General features: G+C 46.2%; 1 protein-coding gene across 1 annotated transcript in view; it reads right to left on the reverse strand.

Annotated features, from left to right (window-relative positions):
• Positions 1-23,138, reverse strand: part of cntnap3 (contactin associated protein family member 3) — a gene marked incomplete at both ends in the record, with an annotated part of 104,580 nt that overhangs the window by 72,325 nt on the left and 9,117 nt on the right. The window contains 2 exons of the mRNA XM_079751535.1: positions 334-527; positions 14,518-14,628. Of these exons, the coding sequence (XP_079607661.1) occupies positions 334-527; positions 14,518-14,628 (305 nt within the window). The remainder of the gene's footprint in view (positions 1-333; positions 528-14,517; positions 14,629-23,138) is intronic.

Genomic DNA, 23,138 nt, shown 5'->3' on the forward strand with positions numbered 1-23,138 from the left:
TTCTAAGTTGAGAGGGAAGACGGTCACCTTGAACAAGAGGAAGCTAAGTTTATTAGTTTTGGAAGTGATATATACTTTTTAGGGTTTTTTTGTTTTGCATACATCAAGGAAAATGACCAAGGTGAAAATATATATTTTCCTTTTATGGTGACTTGAAGTCCCCTGTCAAAAGGACTTGGAGGTGGAATTGAAAAAGTGCAGCAGGGTGTACCGTCATAAAACACACCGAGTAGTCCGAAAACGAATCAAGGGGAAGAATTGTGGAAGAAATGGTAAAAAGGCAAAAGGCACACATCAATTATGCATTCCTGCCAGTTCTATTGTTAGCCTCACCCCAATACTGTCTTCCTGTCTGTACTGCTTCCAGTTGTTCCCGGTGTCACTGAACATCAGCAGGTAGGATGTCAGCCAATCAGAGCTGCCGTAGCGGCCCTGTGTGGCCACTGCTGTGATGCGGGTTCGCCCACCGAGGTCGACCTCCAACCACTGGTACCGGTCAGAGTTCAGAGGGGACCACCCTCCAGCACCTAGAGAGAGAGAGAGAGAGAGAGAGAGAGAGAGGGAGGAGAGAGAGAGAGAGAGAGGGAGGAGAGTGCGAGGGAGAGAGAGAGAGGGTGAGGGAGAGAGGAGAGAGAGAGAGGGTGAGGGAGAGAGGAGAGAGAGAGAGGGTGAGGGAGAGAGGAGGAGAGAGAGGGTAAGGGAGAGAGAGAGGGTGAGGGAGAGAGAGAGAGAGAGAGAGAGAGGGAGGAGAGTGCGAGGGAGAGAGAGGGTGAGGGAGAGAGGAGGAGAGAGAGGGTGAGGGAGAGAGAGAGGGTGAGGGAGAGAGAGAGGGTGAGGGAGAGAGGAGGAGAGAGAGAGGGTGAGAGAGAGAGAGGAGGAGAGAGAGAGGGTGAGGGAGAGAGGAGAGAGAGAGAGGGTGAGGGAGAGAGGAGGAGAGAGAGGGTAAGGGAGAGAGAGAGGGTGAGGGAGAGAGGAGGAGAGAGAGAGAGGGTGAGGGAGAGAGGAGGAGAGAGAGAGAGGGTGAGGGAGAGAGGAGGAGAGAGAGAGAGGGTGAGGGAGAGAGGAGGAGAGAGAGAGAGGGTGAGAGAGAGAGAGGGTGAGGGAGAGAGGAGGAGAGAGAGAGAGGGTGAGGGAGAGAGTGAGTGAGAGAGAGCGAGAGAGAAATTTTGGGAGAGTGAGAAAGAAAGTGAGAGAGAGTTAGAAAAAGAAACTGAGATGCATTTAAAAGATTTGCGACACATGAAGGCCATGAAGGGACGGTGATTGATTTGAAGGATGAGCAGGTCCAGAAGCACAAAAGGGTTGTTTATGTAAGCCACGTGAACGAAGGTTACCGCTTTTATGAACTGACAGCATACCACCACAGTAAACCGCAGCCCTTTCCCAGTAGTTCCGGTCCCTTTGTGTATGCTCTGCATAGCGTACGGCTCCTGAGGTGTTAATTAGATCGACAGGAGTCTGCGACAGGCGGTCTGTCTCACCATCCAGCCCGCCAGTCACGGCGGATATTGAGCAGCCTCGCATTAAAAACCATGGCTGCCGCATCTCACCGTTTTAAAATATGATCAATTTTTGTCTCTGTTGCAACGTATTGATTAGTTATATGTTTAGTGAGAGGCTCGGGAATCTGGCTGGAAGATAATAAAAGCAGACGGGGTGTAACCAACGAATGGATTACCTGTACATGAACGCAGCTTAGCAGCCTTTCCCTACATAACCCTCATCCATAGGCGAGCCCGCTATAACATATTGATCGGTCTCCCCTTTCCACAAGACCTGCGCAATCTTTTCCCCCGCACGATTTGATTAAACTATGAAACGAGAACACACGCAATAAATGCAGAAAACAACAGGGACGCCGTCCGATAATTCGTATGGTGACTTGCGCCAACCAACAGAAGCAACACATCTGTTTCCCGCTCCAAAAAGTAAACGACTCCGTCTATGCTCTACATGCTTCTATTTGAGGACACTATTCCAATCGTTATAATGTCCTACACTATTGTATTTACAGCATACACTCTGTCACCATGCACCTGGCTTTTTGTAATGGATGTATTATATCTCTTGGTACTGGTTGGGAGCAGGGACAGAGACTTTATAGGACTGTAGGAGTCTGTCAGGGGGTCGAGGATGATGAGACGATCAGAGATGAACGGAGATCCTCAGAGATCCTCAGAGATAATTGGAAGAAGATCAGTCCGCCGGCGAAACAGACCCGCTCCCCGCGTATGATCAAAGATGATAAGAGATGCCCGGCGATCTCGGGAGATGATCATTCGGGTGGAGGATCAATACACACTAACAGAGGATGAGAGAAGAGCACAGACGATAACAGCGGATAAATTTAGGGTTGGGAGAACAGCGGCGAGGATCAGTGAGGTTGGTGATCAGACACAAGGCAGAGGCAGAAGGAGCTTGTGTTCCATGCAGCGCTCTGCTCTGAAATCGTGTAAGGCACACAGTGCAACACCAGGCCCTGAGGCTGATTGGGTTTAACGTAGGCCGCCGGGGCCGGTGTTTGGACAGCCGGTACGCTCGGCTATCAGCTCTGCCTTGACAAATTGCATGTCATTTCCTGTCCATGAAGCATTTGATTGCTGAACATGTGGCAGCTGACACACTTGCAATTGACAACCCCGCTTGTTCTCAGGTGTGTGTTTGTGTGTGTGTGTAATTTTGTGTGTGTGTGTGTGTGTGTGTGTGTGTGTGGTGACCGGGTTTGGGGGTGTAGTGGAGACCATCCTGTCAGAAAAAATGCTGTTTTTAATGGAATGTTTTTAAAGGATGTAGACACAGAATAATGAAGCATACATGAGGTGTGTCCGAGTGTGTGGGTGTGTGTGTGTGTGTGTGTGTGTGTGTGTGTGTGTGTGTGTGTGTGTGTGTGTGTGTGTGCATAAGGAAAAAAGTGCTGACTTGCACGGCTACCTTGAACACCAGATGGACCGAATGGAAAGGAGGCTACCCGCGATTCCCCCGCAGAGAAAACACACACACACACACCCCACACACGCACACACAAATGCAAAAAGAGTGCCTCCGGAGGAATGTTGATAGGTTGAACAAAGTCATCCTATCTGCAGACCTCTTGTCATTAGGATGGACACACTGGGCCCCTGTGGTATTGCGGACACGTCTAATTACTCTTCCAAGTAAACCCAACGCACGACCCTAGAGATAAACAGTCCAAACACACTCTCCCTTGTCATCCACGTTCAAACTTTAATAACGGCATTAATACCGTCGTGCCGTTACACCGTGGCACCTCTTCCACTCCCTACTTCCTAGGGGTGTGGGTGTCCGACGCCAGCGCGCACACCCGGTCTGTGGCCTCGTCTGAATGCTGGGCCACTGCGTGTCCGGTGTTTTGAAGAGCAGCAGCTAAAGGCCACGACTAACAGCAGTGTCTGTAGCACAGGTCTCTGCTGACACAACAATGCAGAGAGAGCTGACACCCTGACCTTCACTCATTAATACTGGACCGCAGGGAGAACACACACACACACACACACACACATACACAGCTAAGAGATATTGTGGAAATAATAGAAAGAGAGAGGGGGGGGAGCGAGAGAAAGATAGGGAGAGAGAGAGAGAGAGAGAGAGAGAAAGAGGGAATAAAAGGATGAGGGAGAGAGATGATGAAAGAGAGAGAAAGGAAGAGAGAGAGGGAAAGGGAGAGAGGGAAAGAGAATAAAAGGGAGAGAGGTCAGAGATGAGGAGAGAGAGAAAGGGAGCAAGAGAAAGAAAGGGAGAGAGAGAAAAGGGGAAAGAGGGAGAGAAAGGGAGGGAGAAACAAAGGGCGAGAGAGAAAAGGGGAGGGGGAGGAGGAAGGGGGAGGAGGAAAGGAAACCACAGAGGCAAGATAAGCCAGATGGAGATGAGGAGAAAGCAAGACAAAGAAATATTGTCCTGCATTGAGAATTGATTGCATCGGTCGAGTTCATGAGTGATGATAATGGTTCTATATGGTCAAAACAAAATACCACGCTGGTTCAATCATATCAAATGGAATCAAAAACTATGCATTGATTATAGTGTCTGATAAAAGATAAATTGTGATTGTCATCGTTCTCAATGACGCATGTCACAATGTCATTTCTGTGTGAATCACGACAAACATTTCAAAATAGAAATCTAAACCTGCTAATATGGCTGTGTTAATCTCCATGAAACAGCTGGGGAACTACAAACACGGTCGCCGCAAAGTTTTCTGTCTTACATCATTATAGAAGCACCTCAAACAACTCCCAAAATGAAAACAGACGCAGAACAATTCGAGTTAAACTCAAACCTGTCTGCCTGTTACATATGCATGAGGGGGTGAAAAGAAAACCGTTCTGTCTCACTCTGACTGTTATTACCACTGTCAGTCTGTCAGTCATCACCCCCCCCCCACACCCACCCACCATCCCTCTGCCCGCCTCCTACTAAAGTCTCCCGCAGTTATCAGGAGGCCAGAGGAAGAGACCTGCAGCATCAAAGACAGGCCTGTGCTGTCTGATCTCCCCCTCTGCTCCCCCATTGTGTTGAGGGGAACCGGAGCCGAACATCCACCGCTATACTGGATGGGGAGCTAATGAAGGGACTGATGGATCATCAATAATGGAGCGATATTCCAGCTGACAGACCCAGGCAGGGAAGCATGCAGGCAGACACACAGACACAGACACACACACACACACAGGCAAGCCAGGAGAACGGCCGCGAATACAGGGAGATACAAATAGCCCCTTCCAGCGGGGATTCAAGTTAAATAGGAGAGACAGACAGACAGACGTGTGGAGAAACAGTTGGCAGTAAAAGGAAGGAAAGTAACTGAGAGATAACAATTGTCTGTATTTAAGGATGTATAGGTGTATGTATGTTTGTATATTCGAATGTATTGTTGTGGTTTTAGGTGCATTTATTTGTCGGTTGTTCATGTCTATGCAGCCATGCTTGAGTGTGAGAAGGGTGCTAAATAAAATAGCAATTATTGATATTAAAACTTTGGCCTCCAGTAATACCGTGTGCAGCCTTCGTGAGAACCGTTAAAGCAAACGACCTCACGTTCGACCGGATAAACTGTCTTACTGAAAATCAAAGGAGAGACAGCGATACATATATACAAACTTACCTCTTTGAAAGTATTCAACTTAACGTTCAAACGTGAGATTGTCATCTAGCTGCCGTCATTGCTAGCTATAGCTAGCAATGACTTTGGGACCAGGCTAACTAGCTAGTTGGAATCCGCCTATTTCCTGGAGGCTATTTCCAGGAACAAAAGTGTTCATTGGGAAAGTTGCATCGCAGATTCTTTAAATGTTGGAGTTTAGCGAGACCAAATGGCAAGCATAGTAACATCTACAGTCTGTCTTCATCTGTTCAATGTACTTTAGTACTTCAGCTCTCTCGATGGCGAGAGAGCTGTACCAAGCCTGACGTTTGATTTAATAGAGGTCCCCTCTCAATACACTTCACTGTGGGTACCGATTACCGGGGTCTAAAAAGTTATAAATATTTCCCTAAGATCTCCAGATTATGCACTCAACACTGCAATTCCTTGGGTCCTTAGCAATAAACCCGCCAAGTGTGATGTTGCTCTGAGTCAATTCATGTCGAGAAAAATGTAGTACAGACACACAGAAACTCCTCTAATGATTGTTAGACAGGTAGATTTAGGCAATGAATACAAATGGACACAATGAAGAATAGAGTGTCCATCCTACAATACATTTGCATCATTATTCTTTCCGGCTCTTTCATGCGTAGACGATAGATGGACGACTTAAAACTTGAAAGCTAGGATGAAGAGGCTGGGCTATATTCACACATCTGATCGAAGGTCATCCCTCGTTCACCCTAACCCTATATATATATAGATATATATATAAAAACCTGGTCAGATTGACCAGGGATTGCACCATCATCAACAACAGGGCCACGGTAATGAAAAGCAACATGCTACTAATAGCAGCACACAGACGGAACACACACACTTACACTAGAGGTAATAGCGCTGCGAGAACACCTATTAGCACTGTCGCCACTGATGGGAAAACAGGCTATCCTGGTCGTTCCACCGAGCGCCCCAGTGGGGCGGCGCTGTGGGCTACACGCAGACCCCTGCTGCTGTTACTCACCGGTCCCTAATCACTGTCCTCACCAACCGATTAAACGCCACTGCGCTCCCCATGTGTGCCATGTCCGAGATAAGGGCACGGTACACCCTTACACCGCTGACCTATCGACGCGCCGGCCAATCACAGCGGGGGCAGAGTGGATGAGGTAGAAGGTGCCGGGGTTGCTACAACCGCTACTGTGTCGCACAGCCCCAGGCCACATTGGCGACGCGCCTGGTTAGTTTTATCCGTAGCACAGTCGTTCAGGCTTGTTGAGCGGGTCGTCACGGCCTCTGTTTGTGCAAACACGAAAAAGGGATCTCTGAGCAGTCTGTTTATAAAAGATATAAAAGGACCTTATTGTTGATTCTTTCCAGCCGTGTATCACCACCATTGTCGCTTTTCTTATTCTTGGATTGTTTGGCAGAGTTGCCAGTTAAATACTGATATTGGCTGCTGTTACTGGAGAATACACACAACATGTCACCACACGGGATATTTAGACAGGTATTCGAATGGTATCCAGTTAACCGGTATTTGTCATTAAGTAAAAACTCAAATGAGTGGAAATTGCTGCATGAATACCAATACCACACCAATTAATTAATTAACTCTCTCTCTCTGTAATTGCAACTGCCCAACATATTATTGTGAGAAACCTTTTCAGAAGCCATAGCTCAGAAATACATTAAGCCTCCAAGTCAGAATGACTGCAGAAAAGCAGCTGAAATATTAAAGATTCTAATTTTGCCAGCGGACGGTTTTCACTAAATTAGTCTTTGACAATCCAAATATGACTAGAGACGATGAGAGTTAAACTAATAATTACAAAAGAACCCACACCAGGGAAGAAGTGAGGAGTCTGAGGAGAAGCATTGATCGAGAAAAGTGAAGACAGAAAAGCTACTTCATGAAGGGGGAGAGAATGAGGAAGAGAGAGGGAGGAGGGAGAGGGAGGGAGGGAGGGAGGGAGAGGGAGGGAGGGAGAGAGAGGGAAGGAGAGTATGAGGAAGAGAGAGGGAGGGAGGGAGAGGGAGAGAGAGGCAGGGAGGGAGAGGGAGGGAGAGGAAGGCAGGGAGAGGAAGGGAGGGAGAGGCAGGGAGAGAGAGGGAGGGGAAGGGAGAGAGGGGGAGGGAGAGGAAGGGAGAGAGAGAGGGGAAGGGAGAGGAAGGGAGGGAGAGGGAAGGAGAGAATGAGGGAGGGAGGGGAAGGGAGGGAGATGAGGGAGGGAGGGGAGAGGAAGAGGAGGGAGAGGAAGGGAGAGAGAGAGAGAGGGAGGGAGGGAGAGAGAGGAAGGGAGGGGGAGGGAGGGAGAGGCAGGGAGAGGAAGGGAGAGAGAGGAAGGGAGAGAGAGGGGAAGGGAGGGAGGAAGAGAGAGGGAGGGAGGGGGAGAGAGGAAGGGAAATGAGGGAGGGAGAGGATGGGAGAGAGGGAGAGGGAGGGAGGGGAAGGGAGGGAGATGAGGGAGGGAGGGGAGAGGAAGAGGAGGGAGAGGAAGGGAGGGGAAGGGAGGGAGAGGAAGGGGGAGAGGATGGGAGAGGGAGAGGAAGGGAGAGGGAAGGAGAGAATGAGGAAGAGAGAGGGAGAGGAAGGGAGAGAGAGAGGGGAAGGGAGAGGGAGGGAGAGGCAGGGAGAGAGAGGGAAGGAGAGAATGAGGAAGAGAGGCAGGGAGGGAGGGAGGGAGAGGGAGGGAGAGGAAGGGAGAGAGAGAGGGGAAGGGAGAGGAAGGCAGGGAGAGAGAGGGAAGGAGAGAATGAGGAAGAGAGGCAGGGAGGGAGAGGGAGGGAGAGGGAGGGGAAGGGAGAGGAAGGGAGAGAGGGGGAGGGAGAGGAAGGCAGGGAGAGGGAGGGAGAGGCAGGGAGAGGAAGGAAGGGAGGGGGAGGGAGGGAGGGAGATGAGGGAGGGAGGGAGGGAGAGGATGGGAGAGGAAGGGAGGGAGGGAGAGGGAGAGAATGAGGAAGAGAGGAAGGGAGGGAGATGAGGGAGGGAGATGAGGGAGGGAGGGAGAGGGAGGGAGGGGGAGAGAGGAAGGGAGGGAGATGAGGGAGGGAGAGAGAGGGAGGGAGAGGGAGGGAGAGGAAGGGAGGGGGAGGGAGGGAGGGGGAGAGGGAGGGAGGGAGATGAGGGAGGGAGGGAGAGGGAGGGAGAGGATGGGAGAGGAAGGGAGGGAGGGAGAGGGAGGGAGGGGGGCAGGGGAGGGAGAGAATGAGGAAGAGAGGAAGGAAGGGAGATGAGGGAGGGAAATGAGGAGGGGGAGAGAGAGGGAGAGGATGGGAGAGGGAGGGAGAGGGAGGGAGGGAAATGAGGGAGGGAGAGAGGGGGAGGGAGGTAGAGAGGGAGAGGGGAAGGGAGGGAGAGGGAGGGGGAGAGTGGGAGGCAGGGAGAGGAAGGGAGGGAGATGAGGGAGGGAGGGGAGAGGAAGGGGAGGGAGAGGGAGAGGAAGGGAGAGAGGGAGAGGGGAAGGGAGGGAGAGAGGGGGAGAGGATGGGAGAGGGGGGCAGGGGAGGGAGAGGGAGGGAGGGAGAGAGAGGGAGGGAGAGGGAGGGAGGGGAAGGGAGAGAGGGGGAGGGAGAGGAAGGCAGGGAGAGGGAGGGAGAGGAAGGGAGGGAGAGGCAGGGAGAGGAAGGAAGAGAGAGAGGGGAAGGGAGAGGAAGGCAGGGAGAGGGAGGGAGAGAGGGAAGGAGAGGGAGGGAGAGGATGGGAGAGAGAGAGAGGGAGAGGAAGGGAGGGGGAGGGAGGGAGGGGGAGACGGAGGCAGGGGAGGGAGAGAATGAGGAAGAGAGGGAGGGAGAGGATGGGAGAGGGAGGGAGGGAGAGAGGGGGAGAGGGAGAGGAAGGGAGAGGGAGGCAGGGGAGGGAGGGGAAGGGAGAGAGAGGGAAGGGGAGGGAGAGGGAAGGAGAGAATGAGGAAGAGGGAGAGGATGGGAGAGGAAGGGAGAGGGAGGGAGGGGGAGGGAGGGAGAGGGAAGGGGAGGGAGAGTGGGAGGGAGGGAGAGAAAGGGAGGGGAGGGAGAGGAAGGGAGAGTCAGGGAGCCTGAGTTAAAACGGGAACGGGAGCAGAGGGAGCGAGATAAGAAAGAAAGAAAAGAAAAATTGTGACGAAGGCTGAGTAGAGGAAGTAAGAGAAAGAGGAGTAATGAGAAGAGGAAGTAACGGAGGCAAGGAGATCAATTAAGAAGAAAAAAACTACAAACAAAAGCAATGAAAGAATGACGAGGACGAATAGAATGACATAAATACCAGGTCATTTATCTTACGAAAGGCAGCGGTTGTTAAAAAATTGCCTTTGCCTCCAATCAATACCTCATGAGGGGCTTTGGATCTTCTTTTTACGACACCTGCTGTCAGAAGCAGTGACATCACACTCCTTTTCTGTTTGGCTGGTTCAACTTTGTGTCGTCTGCACGGTAACACCTACTGTTATCACGGGTATCCATCGATACAGGCACGCCCGGGCCCAGCTCTCCTCATAAACATACGCTTCCTCGACCAATTGTTTCACACACCATTGGTTTCACAGCGGTGCGGAGTGGGTGCTGTCCATCACAGAGCAGCCGGTGTGTCCGACAGGTTTGATTTATGACCGGGATGATGAGTCGGCCGCCGTTCCTTACTCGGTCTCACATTAGACACAAACAAACAAACTAAGCTACGACTAACACTCAGATGTGCAAAAAGCTCCGCCGAAGGTGAGGTGAATAACTGTTTGAGTACTTCCCGTATACTACACGTGAACACCCCACAAATAAACAAGATAACACTTTTTGACGGGATTTATTTGTTTTTATTAGCAAACAAAGCGGGACATTTTGCGATGAAAACGATAGCCCAATCATGGGATATTGCCCAATATCCCGAGATAGCGAACCAATCAAATTGCGCCACCTTAGGAGGTTCACGTGTAGCACATACTAAGATACGTTATGATGAGATAAGATGAACCCTGATAACGAGACAAGATGAGGGGATTTCTCCTCTAGTTTTTGAATCCATCTCTACGAGCAGCAGAGCAGCACCCAGGAAGTGACTACGTCTTCTGATGTGAATGCCCCGGTCAAGGGCATGCGGGTAGTATTTTATTTAGTATTGAGACAGCCACATGGCGGTTCCCCGCTGCTAGAGGTTATTAATGAGCGGGGTGTGCCCTTTGCTCCGGACTTATGCTCAACTCGCACAGGACCGTAGCTGAAGGAGGTGGCCCAGTTGTACAGAAATCAGTCGGCGTAATTATCCACGCTCCACATGTCTTTCCCTTTTGACTCCGTTTGCGAGGAACTCCTCATCCCTCACACCGTCGGAAAGGATTTACTAAAGTAATTGCTTTTTCGATATAACGACTTCGGGTTTGTCCAGTTTATATCACATTTAATCATACGGAAGCACGTTGCTTGATGCCAAATTCCCAGTCGGGACGACTTTGTTTTCATTAAAGATTATGGGACGACCAGTGCACAACAGCACAAGGTTCCCAGGTCCAGAGGCTGCAGGTAGTTATTTCTGGGGGGGGGGGGTGCACCTGATAATCAATTCATTAAGTTGTAAAATGAAATCTGGGACGAGGGCGCTCCTGGGAGAGTCGGCACACTGGGCAGGATCCCAGCCCACGGTGCTGGAAGGAAGAGGTGGGGAAATTGCTGTGCGGAGACATTCATTTATTCATCGATTTGTTCTGCAAACATCTCGGACTGAGCCACGTGTTTATAAATATATATATGTTTCCTGTTAGCAACCTCTGGCGAGGGAGTCCGAACATCCCCCCTTCCAACCTCCACCCCCCCCCCCATGGGGGAGGCAGCCATCCCAACGTGGCCGCGGGCGTCGCCGGCCACCGGCTGCAGTGTAACCTTACAGCCCGAGTAATGAAGATATCATGGCTGATCAAAACGGCGTGTTCCCGAGCCGTCGGCGAGATTGATGTGGGAGCGGATTGGACGGGGAGCAGAACGGCGTCTCAACCGCAGGGCCAGAACGGCGCCGCCGCCGTTGTTGTTCGACTCACCCGACTGTTTCCAGACTTCAAGAGTTTTTCATGTTTGGTTTCGACCCAGTGGCAAGGCGGCGTTCAGTGAAATGCCTGAGATCCGCCTGCGGCTGTTTTTATAAATGCCCACAGCATGCCATGCTGAGAGGGACGGCCTCCTCAGATCATTGGTGATGCTGATGGATCGTTGTTACTTATGTGATGTGATGCCAGCCTGGTGGTCAAAGTGCTCTTTGAATCGTGTGTATTCTCTCACAGTGTCTGCCCAAGCAGTGGGAGCGATGAAATACATTGTGAGGATACTGGGTTGTGGTTGTTGTTGTTTTGCTGCATTTCAATTGTTTATTTCTTTCTCAGCAGCTGTCTCAAGGTCATGTCTTTGGCGTCTGCGAATGCATGATTAGTATCATGCAGGTTACTCTGAAAAGACTCAAGTGTACAAACAGGCCCTTAGGATGAATAGGTGATTGCACCGTTTGATTATCTTGTTTATTGTTGCTCAAAATGCTGGGGATTAATGAGATATAGATGTCACAGGTCCATAGGTATGTTTCTCTTGAAGAGCAGTTCCCTTCTTTGGAAGATATCCCCCAAAAAGAAAATATGCAGCATAAACCGATTTTGAGCAATGTTAGTTTTTGGATATTCCTCCTTTCCCTCAGATCAAAGACACATTGGCACACCAGGAGAGCAACCTGACTTCAGTGGAAGGGTCAAAAAAGTGTGTGTGTACGTGTGTGTCTGTGTGCATGTGTACCTGTGTGAGTGTGTTTATATGTGAGTATCCATGTGTTTTTGTGTGTGTGGTTAAATAAGTGTGTGCTTGTATGTGCCTGTATGCATGTGTGCCTGCGTGTTTGCATGCGCACACATGTATGTATCTGTGTACATACGTGCGTGTGTGTGAGTGTTACTGTGTGCACTCTGTGAATTGATCATTCCAACACAATGAGGTCTGAAAAAGCGCCTGGCATTCATAGATTATGTGTCTCTTATTATAGATCTCTGAGTATATATATTGTATAAGGGGCTGCACATTAAATTGTAATGTATCGCATATTAAAGTGCAATCGTTAATGCGCATGTGTGTGTGCATGTGTACGGTATGTGTGTGTGCGTGTACGGTGTGTGAGTGTATGCGTGTGTGACTGTGGGTTTGTGTGCGTGGGTGCGCGTGTGTGTTGTGTATTTTTAGAGTGCAAGTTGTGCATTTGGATTGAAATGCCAATCAAATATCAACCACAAAACAAAGTGCTACCAAAAAAAGCTCCAATGATGTGACTTGCTCAAGTTCAGTTGAGGACAAAGTGTAATTGCCTTTCATTAAATTGTTTGAGTGCTTCTCAACATAGATAGGAAGACACAGATACCACCCTTTGCAACAAGAGGAATACATGATCTAACACAATCCAGCTAAATACTCAGGGCAACACGGTCCAATCAGTGACATCCGACATGTCGTAGTGGGATAACCACAAGGCATCATTCCTTCTTCTAAAGAATGCTTTAGGATTTCATTTAGAAAACGAGAAGACAAGGAGATAAAAGAGGGAGTAGAGATGACGCAAGATCACAGCGATGCTGAAATGCACGCACAAGCCTGGCCTGGAACACAGCAGCGTTGTCCTGCAGGCTGCAATGCAAGGCTTCTCCATCGCACTGGGGAGGGCAGGGAAAGCTTCTGTGCGTCTTGCCTATGCTGAGGCCTAGAAAGAAGATGGATCAATGAACCTGGCAATATGCTTTGGAGCGGAGGAATACACCCGCGAAGGTTGTAAACCAGGTCCATAAGTGTGAATGATAACAATTACAAGTCGTTCACTACTAAATCAACCCCAATAGAGCTTCTAGTACGGTTTCAGTCCACTTGTCTTTGCCTCGTTGCCTCTCTTTTTCTTTGAGCCTTTGCCCACTTTTTGGCAGCGAAAGACCAATGAAATGCTGAAGATAAACGGGGCACAGATGTGAGTTCTGTCTGGCTGTGGATCCACCAGATGTAGCCACAATCAGAGGGCTGGGCGTTTTTTCATCTCACACACACACACACACACGTGGCTCGCATCCATCTCGGCGCTCTTTGTCCTCCTCAGATCCTGACTGGCAATAACTGACTCCCATTGGTCCAGGTGGTCCAGATGGACATGTGATGTGATGAGGGGGGGTGGCGGAAGAGGCCACTTCGATATTTAAATCCTTAGGAATTCTGCGCGGCCTCCCCAATGCTAAAGTGGCCTAGAGTACAAGATAAGCCTTGGATAAAGATAACCAGGGATCTGGAGAGCCACTGATGTTTATGTCCCCACTGGTTTCCCTCTTCAGACCAGGATGGCCTGATATAGTTGATCTCATATAGTCAGGCCACCCCAATGACGGTGAGCCACTTTTATCCACTAAGCCAGACACATGAGATTCGGGAAGCAGACCAAAGCTTTCAGCCTGCTACGGCTGTAAAGCTGCCATCAGCGGGCCTATGCGGCTGCAGACAAAGCCTGTTTCCTGTTTTCCATCTATCTCCGTTGAATTCTCTTGCTAAGAGGTTTATCTATTCCGTGCGTTTGTTATGTTCCAGTTTAGATAATGATTGCCTGTGCCGTGTGGAGGCTCCATGTTCAGGATTAGGCTAGAAAGCCTCGGCTGGCTTCAGTGTTTGTTATTTTTTGATTTTGACTTCATGGGTTATCAAACCCACGACTGAACCAACCTCGATTTGCCTTGTAATCTTCTAAACACTTCTTCTAAACACTTCTTGGATCCTGTTGTCAATCCTGTACACACTAATCTGGGATCCAGCAATCCTTCAATACCAGGAATTCTGTCGGGAGACGGCTCAGAGCCTGGGCCGGAAACCAAAAACTGAAAGGGGCGGAGTTACGGCTTGTTTCCTGTTTTGCTACAGAGATGTACTACTGAGGAGAAACTCATTTACTATTGGCAATATTAAGCTTTCAGAGTACTTAGTACTTCAATATGAATTGCTACGGTGGCCAGGCGACAACGGGATGATTTGAACACTTTTTCTTAGGATGTTGCTGTGCGGACTGAATGTTTTTGCTTGTTCTTCCCGCTGGCTACAGAAACATTTTAATTTACTAATGTGGCAGAGGTTGTGCTTGCTGTTAGCCAATTATGCGCTTACAGATCCCTGCCAGCAACATGATTGGTTGGAAAAGATACGAAATGCCACATTCATCGAGATTGCTATCGCTACTAGCCTTCTATCAGACTATAGATAATTAACCTAATCTATGAATTATCTGACGCCGCACAACCTGCTTACATAAAAATAATGGAGCCGGCCTCGCTGCTGCCTTGGTGTGATACAGAGAGAGACTCTTCATATAGAGACACATCTATTTCTAGACTCTGTCTACATCAATGGCAGGCACTGAAGTACATTCAAGCTGTTAAAGTACGACACGTTTTTCTTACCTTCCCTCCTGTTGAGCTTCGCAAAGCCTGCACTGTGGCTGTTGGACAAGTGGGACGAGCTTCTGAAGGACGCCGGCGCCAGGTTGGACACCAGTGGGCTGTCACACAACTCTGTTCAACCAATCACAAAACACAAGGCCAAGAGTTAGGGCGGGAAATCGGCCTACATCCATAGTAGGGCTGAACGATTAATCGAATTTAAACCGACATCGCAATCTAATAGAATGCAATATGCAAATCGCAAAGGCTGCGATTTTTACTGTTACTGACTAAGGATGTTATAATATCAATTCATGCATCAATTCATCTCAACACGACCTCTTCCAATGATGCCATAGTCATACTACAGAATGATTTATTGCTTGTTTATTGAATAATAAAGAAAATAAAAAAAAAAAAATTGGTCAAAATAATCGCGATTAGATTATTTCCCCAAATCGTTCCCCTAACCCATAGAGCAGTGGAATGTATTCCATGATCTCGGTCGATCAGTATTTCGTTTTTAGAGCATTTTCATTAAATGCCAACATATTAGAAAGAAGCATCAGGTTATTAAAAATGATTCAACTGAGCATTTGGAGCCAAATCCTAATTAAGAAACCTCATCCTTTCGGTAAATGCTGAGAATCTTTTAATCCGCTACATTTAACAATATGTTAAATAGATTGAGTTCCTCGACCCATATGTTTTTGTAATTTCTACATTTGGCATATAGTATAGCTTTAACAATCTATATCTTCTATTTATTACAAAAGCATTGAAACTGTTGAAATTTTTTATGATATGGTACGAGACTTGAATGTATAATCATCTTATTCATTGCATGAAACCGCCTTCAAACAATATACCATTGACGATATTTAGTTTATGATCATATTCATGATCCATCTAAAGTCTTCTCAGTGAGAAAGATGTCATTTAAATAAGATTAAAATTGGAATGTCAGCAAAGATTGATTGTAAGATAATTTTGTATTAACACAAAACTTTAAAACATTAGCATATACACAATATGAATACATATTGTGTGTTTGTTCGTTTGTGTTTATATTATGTATACAAATTCATATATTGTTGAGCACAAATTCACTGTGTGATTGTGTCCAGTTGGAGACATGAATGGGTCAGGACTTGGCGGGCTTACTGATAAGATTCTTAAGGGCGGACATAGTCAGAGGATATTTATCGTGCTTCGTTGATTGACGGTTGTCATGATTACCACCTGATGTCAGGACAGTGTAGCTGGGGTACTATCAAAGTACACTGTGACATACACAGGACACACACACCACAACCAGCAGTGCTCTCTTTCCTTTCCTCCACATTCCCACAACGCACATGTCAAGGCAATGGCGGTAATGGTGCCATGGGAAGGCAGCTATAAAGACAAGTACACTGATGAACTTGTGGTGCACGCCCCCTCACCACTCACACATACACACACACACGTGAGCCTCCCGAAAATGTCCCTTAGATACTCACACGCTCATGCGTTAAAGTGGTCTTAATGTGACAAACTAAACACAACGCATTGATGACATGAAAAAAAATACTATTTGTACGGCACAGCATCCGGTAAATAAACAGCCATTTGTGTTTCCACATTTGCTAAATATTCATGTTCAAGAGACAAGAAGCAATGACTGTGATTCACATTCTTGTCGAGCCCCAGACCCCTAGAAACAAGACTTACGTTTACAATGCTCAGTACACAGAAGAGGCTTAAGGATTACAAGAGAGCTCGCCCGCAAAAGCCACCCAGTATATTAGTGATTTTCTTAAAGCTTAATTCTTTGGTTTATGAAAGACACAGGATGAAGTGACTGCATTGATTTTCTAGTTTGAACATTGCAGGTATTCATTCATCAACAGATGCTGTTTTCCCAGAAACCCCCCAGAAAGAAACAGTTGGCTCCAATGTTTTGACATGCAGATAACATCTGTCCTGCATTATGGTTTCACATCAAATGCCTTTCAACACATCAATTTGAATGAATCATTTATGACTTCTGGTTTGAAAGCATAGTGGTAAGAGAGAGAGAGAGGGGGAGAGAGAGAGAAAGAAGGGAATAAAGAGAAAGACATGATTGAATAAAATGAGGTCAATAAGAAAACAATGATGGAACATTGTCAGTGAAGAAGGTCAAACCTCTTTCCTTAAGCCCGTCAACTCATCCATCATTAATGTGTTACTTTTTAATGGTTCTGCAAATATGAAAAGTGGTTAATGTTAAATAAATCATTACTGGCCGGAGAGTGTTGCGAGAGAGAAAGCGGGCGAGAGAGAGAGAGAGAGAGAGAGAGAGAGAGAGAGAGAGAGAGAGAGAGAGAGAGAGAGAGAGAGAGAGAGAACGAGAAGCGAGTTGGAAAGACAGAAGACTCCTCTGCTCTCCCCCAGCTGATCCATCCACACCGACACATTTACCACCCGGCAGAAATAACAAAGTGCCTACGGACGTAGTGATGGAGTCAGGAACCCTGAGAGGTGAGTGGCTCCATCCATCCACACTTAGACTTTAACCCTCAACAGTGAGCACACGTACGGGCCGAGCCTTTACCAACAACAGGAGCGTTCCACTCACTCACTCACTCACTCGCTCGCTCACTCACTCACTCACTCGCTCACTCACTCACTCACTCAATCGTTGGCCCGCTCACTCAGTCACTCAGTCACTCTCTCACTCACAGCAGTGCAGTAATGGTGGTTGTGTCGCTCTCCCTGAGTTACTGAACCGCTCACGACAACACACCGCCGGTAATGCTGGATAATGAGGCGGAAACCATTATACACTTGTGTGAGATATTTGTTTTTCACCGCAGTATACCGACAATCGTTCACAAGCTCACACGTGTGCCGTTTTTTCGGATGGATAAAATAAATCTATAAATTGTGGAATGCACGTCTTTAGGTATGTTTCATTACGTGCAGCGTAGAGAGAAGTACATTCAAGCCATCAGCGTCCGGGAATTCTCTGAGTTAGGATTACAGCGGCTCTATCTTATAAAGAGGAACAACGGAGGTGTCAGAGACGCTGGGTACAGTAATAAACTCTACGAGAAAACATAAAGATGAGGGAAGACTGTGGCCTTTAAAGATAGAAAGAGACACGCTATAAATTGGCTAACGGGGGGGAAATTGCCCATATGGGCCATACATTAGTTACACACTTTGACGTCATGCATAGATGATATATATAACGTTGCAGGGCGGTGTTAATGCCAAGACGGAGCAGATAAGCGGCGCTGCAAGTGGTTTGTTGGTATAACAGAAGTCATGTAAAGATGTTTGCATTGGCACACGGGCTGAAGGTTCAACTTTAAAACTCTATATTGATCCACCCACCATGGCAGATAAACATCGATACAAATGTACCATCATTATTATTGTTGTTATCGTAATTTCGTGTTTTAATGGGAACCTCTTACGAAACGTAATTGCATGGTGCGGAAAAGGCGGACGGATGAATAGATTGACGGGTGGAGGCGTATGGATGAGGTCGTACTAAACTTCCCTTCCCTCTACTTGCTTCTGTGTCTCGTCTTCATTCTTCAGAACAAAAGTATTTCTTTTTGAGCCTTTGGTTTGTGAATTTGTTTGTTCTACTTTTGTGTGGAAGTTTGGACCCTTTTGACAGTGGTTGGTATTACAGTGTATTACAACATATCCGTTAAGTGCAAAATAGGTCATGCTCCGAAGGGGTTGCGTCACGGCACGTCTGTTCCTCTGTTCAGCCAACAGCCCAGGCCTGGAGCTCGGGAGGTGTATGGGCCCATTACAGCACTACTCAAGGAGAGAAAAGGAATGCTGCCTTCTTCTTGAAGGTAGGAAGGGGGGCGGGGGCAGTTGAGGAAGAAGGTTGAATTTCTCTGAGGGAAATGTCAGCGCAGGAAATATCGACAGCTCGCATCAACGTAAAGGTGCTGAGGGGATAAGGGAGACAGTATGTCAAAGTTATATTCTGCCATACAGGATGGTTTGATGCAGTTTATCCTTTGAGTTGTTGCGTGTACTTAACAACATGGATTTACACGATTAGATGTTGAATCATTGAAGACAAAGCCGATCGACGGATTTAACAAGTGTGCGCTGACTTGTTGAAAAGATCACCCTATAGTCCTCAGAAGGGGAAGGAGAAGCTCTCCGCCGCAACCCGGTGGGAGGGGCAAGACGTCATCCCTTCATACAGCGGGGGCCAGGTTATGAGGGGTCTGAGGCCTGACATCGATAAACGGAAACCTGAGAGGCATTCTGCTCCTCTCCAAAACATAATCTTTGTTGTGTTGTACATGAAAGTGTTTGTTTGCTCGCTTGCATAAAGAACAATGCATCTCTCTGAAATGCATATTTCTACCGTGATAATTACGTCCAGGGGCAGGCATAGCATGGGGTCCTCTAGGTCTGAATTAATTGGCTCATTATTTAAGCACATAGTTAATCAGAGGCTTAATAGAAGCAACACATTAGTCTTTTTGTATATGTGGGCTTAGTGGAATGAGAATGCTAATTATGGTCATGCCATGCTCCAAACTTTTACAAATGTTACTTTTTGTCATAAACACAACAAACAATATCAATATTTAGACATAGTTCAGGATTGTCCGGACTTAGAAGTGGAATAGTCCTTCATTATAAACTAGGAGTCACTGGACTCACAAATGCCAGACAGAGTGCTGCTATGGTAGAGAGACTTTAATTAGAGCATTGGACCTAGGCTCATTTAGGAAGGGTGGTTGATGAACTCAAGTGGCATTCTCTCTCTCTCTCTCTCTCTCTCTCTCTTTCTCTCGCTCTCTCTTTATCTCTCTCTCTCCTTCTCTCTCGCTCTCTCTCTCGCTCTCGCTCTCTCTCTCTTTCTTTCTCTCTCGCTCTCTCTCTCACTCTATCGCTGATGATAGACGATAATTAACCTAAAATAAACTCCATCGTTCAACTGTGTATTGTCTTAACTGCACTGGAACACCCTCTGTCCCGTCAGAGTAGAATTACCTTTACAGCAGTTGGCACCTGTCCACCTTAAAGATGAACCACACAACAACAGTGCAATCCCCTCCTCTGGCTGGAAAGAGCTCCTTCATAAGAAGTGACCCGGAGACGCCGCATTAAAACGGGAACTAGTTGAGGCTTGGATTTATCTCAGTTGAGGCTATGCTGGTTGTGAGAGATCTACTTTGTCTTATTTTGGATGATCAAAGGAGCCCTATATCCCTGCTAATGTCTTCCAGCTAATGGGTAGCTCTCAGCGGGACGCTGCGGTGAGAACGGACCCGGTCTGGAGGCCTCGGCATTAGCAGCAACCTCTTTAGCCCGGTGGCTAACAACTACAGAGAGAGCGCCAGCACTGCCTTCCGTTTTGGCTGTGAAAAGCAACGTAAACACTGAGACAGAAAACATCCCTGCTTGAGGCTATGGCAGTGTGCAAGAATTTACTCATCATGGGAGCCATATGGGGTTTTACAAAGCACTGATATGTTCTATACTTTGTACAAGTTAGAAGTACCTAATTATAGAATTCAAATTAGTTTCATTGTTGATGTTCGTAAACATACATTGGACATTAGTAAACCAATTGATGATGTCATGTGTGTTCATTGTATCATTTTGAGTCGTATTCACATTAAATTGCGTTTGAACTATTGCCAAATGCCCTGGGTTTCGGCTTCTGACTTTAGAATATTATATATAGATGTCATGCGAACGAATACCCCCCAACACATCCTGGTGAACCTATGTCTTCAAATACCAGATCGAAATATCAGATACACGTCTTAAGAAGTACAACGCATGAGAGTAAGCAATGATGAGCAGCTCTCTGAAAGATACAGCACATACAAAAATATATATATATATATATATATATATATATATATATAGTATATATAATTATTTGAAGTGCTCGGAAACCCATCAGCCTTCTGTGAGGGCTTGTTCACACTCGCTGTTGGGCTCTGTGGGAGTCAGCGTGGAACAAGAGCTACCAGCTAATGAAATGATCAAAAGGGAAACAGAAAAAAAAAACAAGAACCCCAGCAAGTCAGCGTTTAAAAGAGAAAAAGAAAAAAACCTCTCTTCTCTCATCTCCAAAGAAATGGAGAATTCCACTGAGCGTCGGGGGAAATGTGTCGTGTAAGTGCTTGGAATTCCGATGGCGACGCACGGATCAGTTATACCGGAACATTCAGCAGGATTTATAATTTGATATTTATGTAAATCCATTGGAGAAATACACCACTTAATTACCCAAGAGAGAGTGAAATGGGTGTGATAAAATATATATACAAATTGGAAGAACCACACAAGATTAATATGCCTTCTTAATTAGTTAAAAGCCCCGCTATTCGACTTTTTTTGCTATTGTTCAGATATATGTATACGTTACTAAATGTCCACGGAATAAAACGCAATCCATGCACAACTCTTTAAACCCAGGGAATCACGCTTTCTAACCCAATTTGGGTTGTTTTATTCGCAACAACAAATGAAAAACCCCCACTAATACCAAACTTGGGAGACAGGATTCAACCTCATACTTTTTTTTAATTCTCAGTCAATCATTGCCACTATGCGCTTTTCTGAACTTGTGGCATGTAGTTTTATGTTTGCACATAAATTCTTTTAGCATCTGTCATAATAGATGATGCTGCTGCATCAGTTTTTGTTGTAAGATAAACGGTTTCCGTCAATCGGCAGCCAAAGTAACGATTGCTGCAGTCAACACATTGTAAATGGTAAATGGCAGTGATAGATCATGAACACTAGAACAGGCAGTACACATGTTGGATTGTCTGTCTGTTTATGTTCTTTCGAAGGCTAATCTTCTAACTTCGTTCCTTGGATTGGATTGTGTATCACTGCATCCTCAGAAATAAGTGTGGAATACAATTAAGGCAGTGTTTCTGGTCTAGTCGCATATTGGATTTTCAATTGAAGGAAGAAATTTAATGGCAAGGCTAACAATAGTCTTACAAATCAGAATTTAGATTCATACCTGATCACACATGATCACAACGTTTCACATTCATTTTGCTTCATATTTTTTTCGACCATTCATGTGGCTGGAGGCAGGGATCTGTGAGCAGGTAATTGGCGGAATCAAACGCAGCCAGCAATAGAACACTGTAAAAAAGGGTCTGTAAAGGTTTCTAATCAATTGTGTACGTAGACTGGCCACTGTAGAAATAACCTTGTTAAATCCCATTTTGAAATCGTATACCGATTTTTTTATCCTCCCCATAATGAAACAAGTCGTAAACCTGCCCCTTGCAGTTTTTGGTTTCCGGCCCAGGTTCAGTGCCATCTCCCCCCAGTATTTCTGCTATTACAGAGTAGGACTGCTGGATCCAAGTTAGTTTACCAATAACATTAAATCACAAAAGCAAACCACTGAAAAACAACACGTCCATACAATGGAGCGTTGCTTTTGCCTGACTTAGATGGATGGTGTTCGGTACAGAATAAACTGTCTCATCCAAATAAAATGGAGGCAACGGCAACTCTGTCAACGATGGCATGAGTCCCTGATTGATGAACCCATCAATGGCGTGACTCCTTGAAAAATATACTTGTCGTTTTTTTAAGCAGCATTGCGTTGATATTCATCTACCTAAAGAAGACTGTAATGTGTTTGACAAATGATGTGTTGGTAGCTGTGCTATATTATTCCACCTAACAGACTATGAAAATCTCACAGGAATGCTATTGCCACATGTGTTGCATTTGTTCGATCAGCATGAATAAACGTTCCAAAAGCAGAATTGCTTCATTGTTATTACTTTTGCGGTGTATAATCTGTGGGTTCCTAATCGTCAACCTGCATCAGATGTATTATTTTATTATAACTTCGTGGCATACCAGTCCACATCTAAGTCGACGCACGGTAAGTACTGCGGGCATCCCACAACCACCCTTTTGCATGTTGAATGTCATCACAAACCTGACATTGAAATGTGCAATTTACATAAACTTTAGGGAGGGTGTGGCGAGAGTGTTTCATGTGTGCAGACACAGACCGTGTCCATTGTTGCAGCCCTCAGGAGACAACAGATTGTATTTCCATGGATGATAAAACTGTTTTATAGTAATAAGGAAGCATTACTGGAAAAGCCTGACACAGCATCCATTATGCGGTCGTATTTGCAGACAGCAAACTCCAACAGCAAACCAAAAACCGTCCTCTTTTGCTGGAGTAAGTTAGTCATTTTCTCTTTTTTGCTGTGCCAAGTAACTGAGTGCTAACAAAGGCACAGGGTTTTTTTTATTGTATTATTCCAAAAACACCTTAAAAAATATAAAATAAATAAGAAAAGTGCTTCACTACCACAAAACAGCACACAAGACCTCTATGAATTCCAAGCAATGTTTTTATGGAAGCTGTATGGGAGATGCTATGTTTGTACCAGATATCTAGCAAACTTCAGAAAAATGCTCCACTGTAGGAAATATGTCATTTTGAGATAAGGGCTTTAATGTAAATGTTTTTAGTGTAGGTTAGTGGAGATGAAATATCAGCATCTAAATTTTATATGTATGATTATTTATTGACCATTGTTTTATGGGACCATGGGATTTTATGAACTAGAATTAAAAATTCAAAACTAAAATCTTGTTTTTCCAGGTAGCCTTCT

The sequence above is a fragment of the Pollachius pollachius genome (assembly GCF_949987615.1).
Source record: "Pollachius pollachius genome assembly, chromosome: 14".
Taxonomy (NCBI): domain Eukaryota; kingdom Metazoa; phylum Chordata; class Actinopteri; order Gadiformes; family Gadidae; genus Pollachius; species Pollachius pollachius.